The 14,794-nt window shown below is 33.6% G+C and overlaps 2 protein-coding genes across 3 annotated transcripts in view; one reads left to right on the top strand and one right to left on the bottom strand.

The window, feature by feature from the left end:
* The window catches only part of LOC120629783 (serine proteinase stubble), a 181,982-nt gene extending 176,028 nt beyond the window's left edge, over positions 1-5,954 (top strand). For both annotated transcript variants that reach the window (XM_039898824.1, XM_039898823.1), the window contains exons 8-10: positions 21-318; positions 1,828-1,977; positions 3,218-5,954. In XM_039898824.1, coding sequence (XP_039754758.1) covers positions 21-318; positions 1,828-1,977; positions 3,218-3,355 — 586 coding nt within the window. In that variant the 3' untranslated portion in view covers positions 3,356-5,954. The remainder of the gene's footprint in view (positions 1-20; positions 319-1,827; positions 1,978-3,217) is intronic.
* Positions 5,955-12,952: 6,998 nt separating this feature from the next.
* Positions 12,953-14,304, bottom strand: LOC120629824. The gene is made up of 2 exons (XM_039898881.1): positions 14,209-14,304; positions 12,953-14,106 (listed from the first exon to the last, which is right to left on the bottom strand). Exon 2 carries the CDS (start codon positions 13,892-13,894, stop codon positions 13,088-13,090), a length of 807 nt encoding a protein of 268 aa, XP_039754815.1. The 5' UTR covers positions 13,895-14,106; positions 14,209-14,304; the 3' UTR covers positions 12,953-13,087.
* Between the last annotated feature and the right edge of the window lie 490 nt (positions 14,305-14,794).

Raw genomic sequence — 14,794 nt, 5'->3', positions numbered from 1 at the left:
ATTATTTCTTGTTATTTCAGTCTCCTAACCTCACAAATAAGGATACGTGTGGGAGAGTACGACTTTTCTTCCGTATCAGAACAATATCCCTACGTGGAACGAGGAGTGGCCAGGAAAGCTGTTCATCCGAAGTATAACTTCTACACGTATGAATACGATCTGGCTTTGGTGAAACTGGATTCGCCTATGCAGTTTGCGCCTCATATATCACCGATATGTTTGCCGGCGTCCGATGATTTACTGGTCGGTGAAAATGCCACAGTGACGGGTTGGGGTAGACTGTCTGAAGGTGGAGTTCTACCGTCTGTTTTACAAGAGGTATGATATTTTTTGCATAGATTTAATAAAAAAAAAAAAAATTATGCCTTGTCGCATAAACCACGTGTGCTTTGAGACGAGGTGAGTTACCTAGTTGTCATAAATTGTTTTACTCTAAATTGATCAATAAAAAAAAGCATTTCGTCAAAAATTCAAAATTTGTAAAACAATAAAATAATAAAATAATAAAATAAATTCCAGTATTCTACTAGTCATCTTCTTTTAATTGATACACATATTGAGGGAATTGTGAGAAAAGAAAAAGTATTTCGCCGTTTTGCGGTAGCGGCCATCTTGGATTTGAAATTTATCACATTTCAAAAATATGGCGAGCTAAAGACTGATGATTAATTATTTAGAAAGAATGTACATTGAATTGTCGGATTATTTAAACATATTTGAGTTTTAGTTTGTATTAAGATATTTCGTGATTTTGTTACTGTCAGTTTATAAGAAAGCGTGTTTCATGAATAAAAAAAATAATGCAGTACATTTATTTATTTCTCTTAATATCAGTCAACATAACATATGTTAACCAATACCCTATTGTTAATGGCTGGCTGATGCCATGGCGTTTGGGGCTACAATTAACAAATTGTAGCCCCAAACGTGAGGTAACAGTTAACAACTACCTTTTTTGAGAAAAAGCGGTCTATCAAGGGCATCTTTTCGATTAAATTTGTTTTTAAATAATTTCATAATACCTGAATAGTTAAAGTATCACTATTTAAAAAATGAAGTCTAAATGTTAAATAATTTATAAACTACAAATAAAAATATATTTTTTGTTAATTGTGGCCCCGCCTCCCCTATTCTAGTAGTAATACTAGTCAAGACCTTTCATGTCATACCCATATTGAGGTAGCTGTGAAAAAATTGTTATCCGCCATTTTGTTGCAGCGGCGACCGATTTCCATACGACATAGATAAGAAGGCTCCCGACTAATTCACATTTCCCACAAAAAAAAAACCAAAAAAAAAATCGGTTCATCCGTGCAAGAGTTACGATGCCATTCAGACACGCATTAAAATCCTTGTCGTTTTTGTTTCGTGGGTTAAAAATTACCGAATGTCTCACACAAATAATGGTATGCAAAAGCGGTCTTATTGCTCAAGCAATCACTTCCAGACAACCCTTTGGCATAGTAATTTAAGATTTAAAGGGTATTAGAGCAATAGTTTATAATCTTTTTTGTTTATTCCAACAAAATCTCACCTGGTGGTTAGCAATGACGCGTTAAAATACGATGCCGCGTAGAAACCGATTATAGGGCTACGGGTTTAATTCAACTGCTATACGCCTAAGGTTAGCCCGCTACCTCCTTAAACTGCATCATTTACTGGAAAACTGGACTGGAAATACTTTTTACCTTGCCTTAAAAGGAAACCTTATTTTATCTTGTTTAAAATGATACCTCATTTTACCAAGGTAAAATAAGGTGTCTAAAATGATACCTAATTTTACCTTGTTTCAAATAATACCTTATTTTACCTTGTTAAACATTTCAGGTCCAAGTGCCAATAGTGTCGAACGAGCGCTGTAAATCGATGTTCCTCCGAGCGGGCAGACACGAGTTCATACCAGAAATATTCCTCTGTGCCGGTCACGAGAGGGGAGGACATGATTCTTGCCAGGGAGATTCGGGAGGTCCATTGACGGTATTGTCTATTTTATTACAAGTTTATGAATTATTATATATCATTACCTAGCCTATAAGCCTTCCGCAGCCGGGCATGGCCTCTTTTCCATTGCAGGGAAAATTTTAGTGTATAGACCCATATTGAAGGTGTTGAAAAATTTCGCTCGACATTAAGTGGTGGCGGCCATCTTGGATTTTAAATTTGTATTTATTTTACTAGAAAAGCTCTTTCAATTGATACCCATGTTGTTGGAGTTATGAAACAATAATTTTAAAACAATATTACTCTCGACTAATACAACATTTAAACAAAGAAACAAAACCTCCATGCCACAGATAAACACACATAAACACGTCAAACCGACCGAAGTGTTTTCTTCTGGAATCAATATTAATTATTAGTCCCAGATATAAACATCACATGGAAAAGCAATAAAATTAAAATAAAAAATATAAAAAGCACTTAATCCTTTGACTATAAATTGGTCGCGAAGTCCAACTGCAATGTCCGCAGACATTTCACGAATAAACTAAAAGGGAAGGCAAGACAGATAACTTTAATGGCTAAGACTGTAACCGCATTTAAAGTTAGTGGGAGTCTCGGCTCGCAGATTTAGCTTAATAACTCTCTGGAGACGGTTTCAACATTACATTGTCAAGCAACACATTATTCTCGACTAGCAATTTGTGCTAATGTTTGCTTCAGACAACGCCGTTAAGCTTAGCAGAAGCTTCCTGTAGACAACAGGGTTGTTGTACCATATACCTATAGCAGCTGTATATCTACATATTGTATCTAATGAGTTTGTATGATTATATCATACAATGTAGTCTACTTTTTATTAAATATATAAATAAATATACTACGACGATACACACATCGCCATCTAACCCCAATAATTTACATAAATACTTATAAAATACAGATAAACGCCCAGACACTGAAAACCATTTATATTCATCAGACAAACATTTTCCAGTTGAGGGAATCGAACCAACGACCTTGGACTCAGAAAGCAGGATTCCTGCTTCATGCTACTTTTTAGTTTATTTCAAACTGCTATGAATAATAAATATCTCTTTTTACCCCCCGACAAAAAGTTACGCAGACAAAAATTAATGGCGGGCCTAAGGGCCTAAATGTATCACACCTCAATGTGGGTCGGATCCATTTCATTGAACTACGTCCAATTTATCTATTTGTTTAGATTACTCAAAACTAACACAAAGTTAAGTTAATAAGTTTTTCTGTTTTCCAGGTCAAAGGGAAAGATCAAAGATATTTCTTGGCAGGTATAATAAGTTGGGGAATCGGATGTGGCGAGGCGAACTTGCCCGGAGTTTGTACAAGAATATCCAAGTTTGTGCCTTGGATATTGCAAACTGTGAACTCTTAAATCAACAATTCCGTTAATGTCTGTCAATATTGACCAATGAACTTATAAAGTGACAGTGATGAATACACACCAGACATTTATGTAGTGAATATATGATTTAGAAAGAGGAAAAAACCAGTAGCAGACAAAGTGATTTAAATCATACAATTGATATGAAGCAGGGAGAATTAGCTTAGTTAACTCAGTTGAATTGTAACTATATGATTGGAAATTTGACTCAAAACGTATTTCAATATTCAAAATATTTTAAAATTGGTGGCAAAACAATTAGTTTGCTGCAATTCTTTTTTTGATGCCACAGCAGTTGGTACCTATTTATTTACTTCTGATTTAGCAATTTTTTTTAAATTGTTGTATGTAAATAATAATGTATTCGTATACAAACAACATCGAATGTAACACCAAAATAAATCACGTTCGTCGAATGTTTTCAATTAGGTACTTCTATTGTCAGTGACATCAAGTGAAGTCATGCCATTTTGAGTAACAAAAATGGATCAAAATAATTCAATAATGTCAGATACACCATTGTTTGAAAAACTCACCATAATATTGATTGAACTAAATAACGATTTTACAACCGACCTTGTCGATAACGACCTGAAGATTTTAAATACCTTCAAAAATATTGATTAAATTCAATGTTTTCTGAGGCGTTTTATTAATGGAGCAGTCCACCTTAAGGCTGTACAGGACTAGTGTTATGCTAAGTCCTGTGTCACGTTTATGCAACGGTGATGTAAATAGTAACTAGGATTATTGCAGATTATTGTTAGCGAAAATCGTGGATGAAAAAAATTATCAAAAACTATTGAACTTCACTCGTTCTTACTTATTTACTCCAAAAACTGAAACGATTCAATTTCTATCAGAATATGATCCAGTGTGGTCAAAAAATTGTTTTGAATATACTATTGCCATTCCTGCCACAGTCTGGTTATCTCCTTTGATATAGTGGGAATTGATACTTGTTAGTTTTGCATTCAAACAATCTAAGCCCCGGCCTCTACAGCATTGGAACATGAGCACTTCGAGATCCAATGAATAAGAACTGTAAGATGGATACAACTGGGAGCATACCTTAGCAATAGAAGTCATTATTTTGAGCTGAACAATATGTCAAAGATTGTTAGACTTGTTATACAGTCGCTTTGTAATCGAATGGATCTGAACTATGAGATGTACAACTAAGGATATCCTTTAGAAATAATAGTAATTATGATGAACTGAACAATATTTTTAGTACGTCAAGGACTATTCAATTTATTTTTAAACCAAATTATTGTACTTTTGCTAAAACTTCAGCCACAAGTACATATTGTTACAATTGAATGGGATAAGCCAAATTTATAACAACGTACTGATTTTATTATTAAGTACCATTGAATTTAATTCTACAGTGCAAATAACAGAAAAATATGCAATTAACGCATTGATGCCATCAAAGTTTGGTAAATCTGTTTCAGTTTCATAAAGTATTATTAATTCCATTACATAATCCAGCTCTTTGATATTTGTATCAAAATTAACTTGATGTACAATTTTACTTTTAGTTCTTCCAATGCTCGTTGTATTAACAACACAATAAATTTCCATTTTATATCGTGACAATATCGAATAATGACGAGCAGTAATCTGCAATAATCGTTCAGGATTGGACTTTAATAAACGCCCTTACATAATGCAATCACAGCTTGTTTTCGACACAGTTTTACTATCTGACTCACGCATCGCAGCAATATCAACGAGCTTATTGTAATTACAACTATATTTTGTAAAATTTATCCCGTTATCATCGGCATTATGGATTGCTGTAAACCAGTGAGATATTATTACTCAAGAGTCTGTAAATTGTACGAACTCTAATTTTCTATTACATTCATCGTATAGAAATACCATTTTTGTATGAAATTTTAATGTTATGAAACTTGTATTCGGAGGTCTAAGATGAGAAGGCAAAATATTATCTATTTAACACTAAAATAGGCGTCCGTTCAAAGTGCATTGCTGTATATTAGAATCGGCAAAAAATAATCACTTCTTGAAACCCTTAAAATAAAAACGTCCGCCATTTAAAAATATGGATTTACGGCAGGAATACTAATATCTCTCTGAATGTGCATTTTTGCAGTAATTAAGTATATAATAATAAAGCATGATGCTTATGTGTAAATTTGGTTTTCTATTCTTAATTATTATTTTACCTCTTAGAATATTCTACATTTTTTTACTAAGTGTAAATAAATAGTCGTAGCTGTCTTGCCTTAGGTGCTTAAAGTAACTATTTTGTATACAGTATTAATTTATTATTATCGTTTTTCTTCTTTCTCAGCACAATTAAGGCTTTCTTTGTAAATACCATCGCGCTCATTGTTAGCTTTAGCAATTTTCTATTAGTCTTAACTTAGCTTTAGAATTTAAACATATAAGATCAAATTATATTTAGATTAAGTTTATTTTAGCATTTCTGTATAGAGATATAGCTATTCGCTATATAAGATGTAAAACAAAAAGATGTGAAATTTACCAAATCACAATTTGTTGTAATAAACTCTAATTAACATAAGTAAAGTAAGTGCATTTAGCAAGTATATGTACTTCAGTGATGTTTATAATAATGTATATTCTATAATAATTTTGTTTGAATGAATAGTTTATGATGATGTTGATGTATTGATCGTTTGCACAGTAATTTTGTTAATAATTAAATATTGACTCAAATTTTCTTATTTATTGATCAACCTTGACGTAGGTGATTCTTTACTCCTACTATTAGTTTTCAAGTTAAAAAATATGACACCAGTGCAATGTTTAATAGGCAAGTTGTGAATGAATTAAATAAATTTGTCATTTTGTTTATTAACATTATGACTACAATCTGCAACTGCATCTGATGCATAAAGTGGAGTGCGCTTACCAATCAAAATTAATGCCTTTTCAATGTTTCTTCGTAGGTATCTTTAATAGGCTTTTGGAAAACCGTAAACCCGAAGGACAGATTTCAAATATCAACTGCGTAAAGTACAGATTACTATACCTTACGATAGTTCAATGGTTAGAAGGCGAGCAACTATATCAAATCGTTCTTGAATACCGCCAGACATGAAACCTTAGGACTCTATTCGCTAGATCACTGATAACTTCTCCAGTACCACGATCGAATCCATCAATCGTGTCGGTATGTTTGTATGTTTGTAACCGACTTCTTTAGACACTATTTTGACCCACTTTAAACGGTCAGATTTCGATCAAACTTTGTAGACATATCGAAGACCGATGACAATACACTAATTTGAGAAGATTATTTGTAATTAGAAATTGTCGTTACGATAATTATTCTAAAATGGTTTCAATGTCAGAAAATTGGGGCCCAGCATATGGACTAAATAGAATGAGATCACGCTAACGAGTTTAATATCGGCATCATACCTGAAACCAAATCCGCTAAATACTGGGTGGAATTATTAATTTGAAGCATGGCTGTGGTCAATAAATTAAATTCCGCGTTGAATTCCCGGAGTGGTGGAAACGTTCCGAAACAACCATTTCAGAATATGACGCGTTTTCAAATTAATTTCTAGATCATAGCTGTAGGTACGATTAAAAGAGTAAGTTACTTAATTTACATGGAAATGTTTCTTATCTAAGAGCGTAGCCACTGCGTCTAGATGTATTAAATAACCTAAATCAAAGAAATAAAATAGCTATGCTTTTGCTCCGGCATCGAAGTCCGATCACCTCGTTACTATATCTCACAGAGTATACTTACAATCACATTCGCAAAACTATCAATAAATCTTTTGGCTTCTGTCCAAACAACTAAAATAATTGGTTATCCCTGACTTGGGTACCATAAGTTCTGTCTTACATCTATTTATTTCTTTGCCTAGTTTTGCCTCCTTTGGAAAACACTTTGTCCTTGCTAAAGAGTTGGTCGGGCCGTAAATTGTTAGAAATATTTGCCTCTTTGTGTGTATTCTATAATACAAAATACTAATCGAATGACATTGTTCAAAAATCACGGCATAGCTACTTCTCAGGTCATTTAGGTACGGTCTGTATGTGTAATATATCTAGCCGATTAATTTTTTTTGAACACTAGTGAGAACTTCTTGTTTATAAAGTGCTTATCGTCGCCCTTGCAATATCGAATATTGTTAAAAAATGGTCAACTAAAACAATAAAAATAATGTTACTATTAGTTGATATCACTATTCAGAACACTACCAGGTCTAGATATAATAGAACACATAAAGCGAACTGCCTCGCGCCGCTCCGCTTGTATCAATTTCAGTGGGATCTTGTACTTAAATCCAACAAGCTGCTACTGTGGTTTGCCAGTTACATAATTAATAAGGATAAATTATATCTTAGAATACATCGTGAAAAATACAGGTGGTCTTCGGATGTTTTCATTCGCAGTTAAGTCGAATAATAATTTGTTGTTGACTGTGACATAGACCGCGTTATTTTCGGTTTTAATAAAACACGCAGGTACCTTTATTTTTACAGGATGACATGTATTACACATACACATTTATGCAACGGGATGCACTCTATCTTTGCTGTGAAGCTAAGGAATAGAAAACAATATTTTTAAATACCCTGGGAACGTTACCCTGGTGCTTTTCCGGGTTAGAAAGTATAGAATACTTTTCAACCCGGATCGATTCCAAGATACAAGCTATATCTTTGCTAAAGTTGCGTCGAGATTGGTGCACGGTTGCGGGTGGTTATAGGTAACAGACAAACTAACAAATAAACAACATTTGCATTTATAATATTAAATTCAAAAAAAATTCAAAATTCAAAATTCATTTATTTCAAGTAGGCCTAATATAAGCACTTTTGAAACGTCAAGTCTGTCTGTTTGTAGTGATTCTACCACCGGTTCGGAAGGCAGATTCTACCGAGAAGAAGCCGGCAAGAAACTCAGCAGTTGCTCTTTTCCAACATCAACAATTTACATTTTGTATTTTAACATTCATTTTTCTATCTTGTGAGAGCTGAAAGCGGAGCCGGATGCTTCCAAGCAACCTTGTCATTAAAAAATTCATCAATTGTATAGTAACCTCGCTCTAATAAATGTGTTTTAACAAATTCTTTAAACTTGTGCATTGGCAGGTCCAAAATCACCTTAGGAATCATATTATAAAAGCGTATACTCAATCCCACAAATGATCCCTGTACCTTACGCAGACGATATGCAGATGACACTAATTTATGACCATTTCTTGTAAGTCGACTGTTTATGTCCACTTTTTGTGTATAAAGACTAATATGTTGTCTTACAAATACTATATTGTTATAAATATATTGTGAAGCTACAGTAAGTATGCCTATTTCTTTAAACTTCTCACGGAGGGATTCGCGTGATTTAAGTTTATATATTGACCGTACAGCTCTTTTCTGCAATATAAATATAGTTTCGATATCAGCTGCTTTACCCCATAACAAGATTCCATAGGACATAACACTATGAAAGTACGCAAAATAAACTAGCCTAGCTATTTCAACGTCAGTAATCTGTCTAATTTTTCTGACTGCGTAGGCAGCCGAGCTTAGTTTACCCGCTAGTGAATCTATATGGGCACCCCACTGTAGCTTATTATCCAAGGTCACGCCCAGAAAAACTGTGGAAGTCTCTATTTTTAGTGATTCACCATTTATCATTATATTTTTATCAATTTTCTTTACATTTGGTAAGATAAATTCGACACACTTTGTTTTTTTTGCATTTAAAAGTAAGTTGTTAACTGTAAACCAGTGCGACACATGCGACATAACACGGTTTACTTCGTCAGAGTTATCTTTACTCCTATCAGTCTTAAAAATTAGAGATGTATCATCTGCAAACAATACAATGTCGCATGTTCCACTGACATGGTACGGTAGATCATTTATATACACTAAAAATAGAAAAGGACCCAAAATCGAGCCTTGTGGGACACCCATTGAGGTATTTGAACCCTGAGACTTTGCATCATTTATGCAAACTCTTTGGGTTCTATTGCTGAGATAAGAGGCAACCAAATTTAGTGCAACGTTTTGGATACCATAGTGGCTTAGCTTAAGAAGCAAGGTTTTATGATCAACACAATCGAAAGCTTTAGATAGATCACAAAAAACACCCATGGCGTTCTGTGAACATTCCCAGGCATCATAAACATGTTTTATAAGTTTAGCGCCTGCGTCCGTTGTGCTACGACCTTTAGTGAAGCCATACTGCTCAGGGTGTAGTAAGTTATTTACATTAAAATGATATAAGAGTTGATTTAATATAATTTTTTCAAATATCTTACTAAGAGCTGGTAAGATTGAGATAGGTCTGTAATTGTTTATATCATTTTTATTACCAGATTTAAATAGAGGAATGAGTTTACTATGTTTCATTAGGTTCGGGAAAGTACCTAAATCAACACATTCATTGAAAATTATGGCTAAAAGAGGAGCAATGACGTCAATAATTTGAGATATTACCTTTACCGACATTCCCCATATATCACCTGTTTTCTTTAATTTTAACAACTTGAAGTTTTTACTGATATCCGATGCATCTATATGTTTGAAATGAAATAAAACTTTGCACTCATTAATGTTGCCTCTTAATAAATTCTGAGCTGCAGTAGGTGAGGAATTTAGTGAATCTGTTAACAAAATAGGAACATTCTGAAAAAAGTTTTCAAAAGTACTAGCAACTTCTGTATCAGTAGTTACCATATTATTATTAATAATTAATTCAAAATTTCCGTCTCGAGATTTAGTTTTCCCAGATTCATTATTAACAATTTTCCAGGTTGTTTGTATTTTGTTTTCAGATTTTACTATCCGATCTTTAATGTATAGCGACTTAGCTTGTCTACAAACATTTTTAAATGTTTTGGAGTAACTTTTTACATATTCAAGGAAGGTTGGAGTCTGATTGTATTGTTTTTCATCATATAGCTCATACAACTTATCCCTGCTTTTGTAAATGCCTATTGTCGCCCAATCACTAAACCTCATTTTTTTATTAGAATCTATGTATTTAAAAGTAAATACTTTATTAAATGCACTTTCTATTTCATTGAAAAGCGTACGATAAAGATTGTCGGGATGACAGTTTTCAAAAAAGAGAGCAGGAATTTTGGCTGATATTTCACCTTCAAATCGCGTCAGTTTACTCTGAGTTATCGGCCTGTACTTAACAATATGTTTATTTCTATTTGTACCAACAACAGTAATTTGTTGGCCACAATGATCTGACCTTAAATTGTTTAATATCGATTTACCTAAGATATCACAGTTAAAAAAAATATTATCTAAACAAGATGCTGAAGTTGCTGTGATTCTAGTAGGTTCATCGAAAGCATTATTCAAATTAAAGCATTTAAATAAGTTTAACAACCTAGTCGTAGTAGTATTATGTAATAAGATATCAACATTGAAATCCCCGCATACTATTACATTTTTAGTAGACATACACAATCGCTTAAGGACATCTTCCATTACATCCTCGAATTGGTTGAAATCACCTGAGGGGGGATTATGTAAGGGGGGGAGGGGGGATATTAGTAATGATTGTTAATATCAATTTTTGCACTTGTTTTTTTTTTGAGCAGATTAAAGTTATAGGACACTATCGTCTATCTGCAAGAAGTTTGTCAGACAGCGGTAGTAAAATTCCTATAACCTTGCTAAAAATAGCACCGACTTATTTCGATATTCGACACACAGTATCATGCGTCAACAAATCCCTTCGTGCTATCAAATATTGTGGAAAGGCAATAAACTGTATTGTCACAACGAACGGTACGATAAAATGTAAACGTGTCAACAAAATGTGGGACGGGTTGGCGATAAGAGGGAATTCGAAATGAAATTACATACGCATCAAGGCGATGTTTTCGCGAGTGATGTAGCTAATGAGAATAATCATTAGGTGCGTGTGGGTGGTAACTTTTTAGCGTATAAAGATTGTTATTGATGTTTTTATCAATGTTTACTTATAATATCTTTATATTGGTCGCTGCTCGTGAGTTGGTGTGGCCTGATTACAACGGCACAAATCAGTCCAATGAGCTGGTTAGTGTACGTTGACCCAAGTCACTAACTTAGTTTTATTTAATAATTTAGCCCTTGGCTGCAATAAACTACCCATTGACATCTATTCGTACTAAACGTAAGCCTAAAGAAAACTCCTATTAGAGCATAAAGGACTACGTAATCGATAAAAAAGCTTGGATGTGAATTTTAAATGACAATCTGAGATGTTCATAACAAAAACAAAACACCCGGCTAAGTTTGTTGTGGGCTTCTTAGACCAGGACGTGTTTGGAACCCTCGTAGCTTTAGTTTTAAGTTTACGAATATGGCTATCGCCATCATCTTACTACCGTGTAATTCTCATGTACGCATCAAAAGTTTCACCTATGGGGGCCTACTTGAATAAAGATATTTTTTATTTTGACTTTGCCTTTGACAATTTCACCTGGCGGTAAGTGATTATGTGGTCTGAGATAGTAGCAGGGTAACTGTTAGGAATATAGCTTATATACCTATAATATCAAATCGGTTTCAACGCGACACTGTACCGAAAAACTAAATCGTTTGGCGGCTCGTATTTGTCGGTTGGCTGGTAAATAGCTACCTCCTGAGGTCGTCAATTATCTTTATTACACTAAATGCAAAAGAGGACTAAGATGCAACAGGCGGCCTTATTGCTTTGTAGCGATCTCTGTTAGAAAATAGGAAATTATGAGGAAAACAGACTGCAGTTGGTGTGAAAACACTTTCGAAAACCAGGTTAAGACGATATTTAAGTTAAGTTTAAGTCCAGTGTATCGCCTAAGACGGTATAAAAAAAGAAGAAAAAGTTGTACATCAACTAGATACTTATTCCAAAATTTCCTAAATGAACTTTTAAATTTAAAAATAGTAACAACACATGTTTTGGAGAACCGATGGCTGTTAGGGTCCCATGGTTGAGTGGCGCAGTCAAAAGATCAGTGTTGTTAGATCCTCACAAGTAGTCGCTGGATACAAAACCATAAGCACAAAACCGTAGCGTGTGGAATTATTCCCCACAAAATGTCCACTGTCTGCAGTAAACGGCCTGTGATTGAGATGATGACGAAGAAGACTAGTATCGGACAGGCTCCCAGTACAGCTAAAGTAAGTACAAAATCATCACAATAAATCAAGCCACTTAGAAGAAGAAGACTTCGAACACAAGTACACTGAAAAATTTATCGAAATTAAGCTTAATTTGCTATACCTACTCAGCGAAAAGCAGGAGAATCTGTGTGGTGTAATTTATAATTTCTTCAATCCTTATACTCCACACCAAACAGATCTTCGGCAATATACCCTCTACGCACGTTTCGCTCCGAAATTAAACCGGAGCATCCTCAGGAGATGTTGACTTTAGAATGAATAATTGTAAAGTGAATAATTGTTAACAATTCGAGGAGTATAGCAAATTAAGCTTAATTTCGATTTCATGGATTTCCGCAAAGTAACGCCTGCTTCTATCCAACACTGAAAAATATATATAAGGGTACATGCCATCACTTTAACGGTAATGTCTGGGTGAAATTATATGAGTTAAAAGATAGGTCTTGTTACTTTTGCCATTTATTAAGAAAAATAAAAAGATAAAATAATGTACAGGTTCTATATACAAAATCTTACAAACATAAATTAGCTAGCACAATTTACATGCTTAAGTACAGTTATAAATCAAGCCACATGCTAAGGCCAACACATTCCGAAAAGCTGCATCGGTATTTGTAGCCACGACTGAAAATTTTCGACTGATTTATCGTCGCACAAAGTTATATACCCATTGTACCAGTTTGATATAATACAGTCGTAATAGAAGAGAATAACGCGTTTAAAATCACTGTTACACTTCTCAAAACCAGGATGGATAGCGCCAGGTGTATTCTTGCAATGTATACTATTAAATTTGACATTGTAAGTGGCAATTGCTCTTGTGATCGGTACTCTAGGTACACCGAACTCCAAATCTAATATCCATGAAACGTTTTCACTGATGCTTGCTAATTTAAAAAACTCTTCTATTATCACATTGGGGTCTATTGATAACATCCATGCTGTTGGAAATAGCTCTTTAGGTAATTTTAGGTATAGCTCAATGGGATTCACTAATTCACCATCCACTATTTCATCAATTTTTTCTTCTACATGCCGTGGTACATTTTCATCTATATTTATAACATCATTGGTTAAAACTTCTGTTGAAACAGATTTGTCTGTACAATTTAGTTCCGTGTCATATACATGACTGTATACATTATTACAAATTACGGAACTCACATCGACTACGCTGGGAATCACTGGAACTACAGACTCTGTGACAACAACACCCATATATGGGCATATAGGTGCTAATACCTGGGGGGATATGATAGTAACTGGTAATACAGGTGCTGTGTAGGCATTTTGAACTATGGGACTCCACTTAGTAAGCATTAATGGAAAATTATATATTTGTGGAATTGGATATTGATCAAAATACGTAGTCATTCCGTTCATTGTGGAACATATGTTACTTGCAACATATGTTTAACTTTGTTTGGCTGTTCCTTTGGTTGATTGTTTGTTAGCTCTAATTTAAATTTTTTGAAAACTTCTTTATGTTAACTTCGGTACATCGTTTAACAGCTAACTTTTCTCAATTATGTATGTGGATTTTATCTTGAATAAAAACAATAGGGAAGACAGTTTATCCCCAATATTAAACATTCCTTAAACAATAAATAGCTTATAAAAACACAGAAAGACATATTTGGTACAGCAAAATATAATACTGGAAATTAATACAATACTTTAATACCGAGTTAACTCACTTTAAAAAAATCATGCAATACATTATGCGAAATTGGATTTGTTTTGTTTCTTTTCAATAATTTTATAAACTACAGTCAATACAAATTATAAACAGATTTCATTTACATTAAACATCAACGATATCTTAATTCAAAATTATGCGGGTATGAACATAATAAAAATCAACAGATAAAATTATAACAAAGACAGATTGTTATCTACTTCGTGGTGACAATAATTGGTACATTGTAATATTCTAAGCAAGTGGTATTTAATGACATTTATAACAATAAATTCATATTAGCAAGATAATTTATTAAATTTATTGGGATTTTACAAATACGCAAATAATTATTATTCAATTTATAAATAGTTTTCAAGAAACCATTAAAATTATATTTGATTAACAATCAATGTTCATGACATTTAGTTGGTGGCTATTTTGATGGTACCTAACTCTGTCGATATTCTATGTTATTGTCAAATTGTGGTGTGAAGCAGAGATCTATGCTTCAATCATGGTGTTGGATTTAACGTTAATCCGCGACCATTATTATCAGAGTATCGATAAAAAATAACATAACTTTAGTGTTACATTGATTTACT

Source organism: Pararge aegeria, chromosome 15, assembly GCF_905163445.1.
Source record: "Pararge aegeria chromosome 15, ilParAegt1.1, whole genome shotgun sequence".
Classification (NCBI taxonomy): domain Eukaryota; kingdom Metazoa; phylum Arthropoda; class Insecta; order Lepidoptera; family Nymphalidae; genus Pararge; species Pararge aegeria.
Note: the sequence above shows the minus strand (reverse complement) of the source record. Positions and strands in the feature narration are given on the sequence as shown.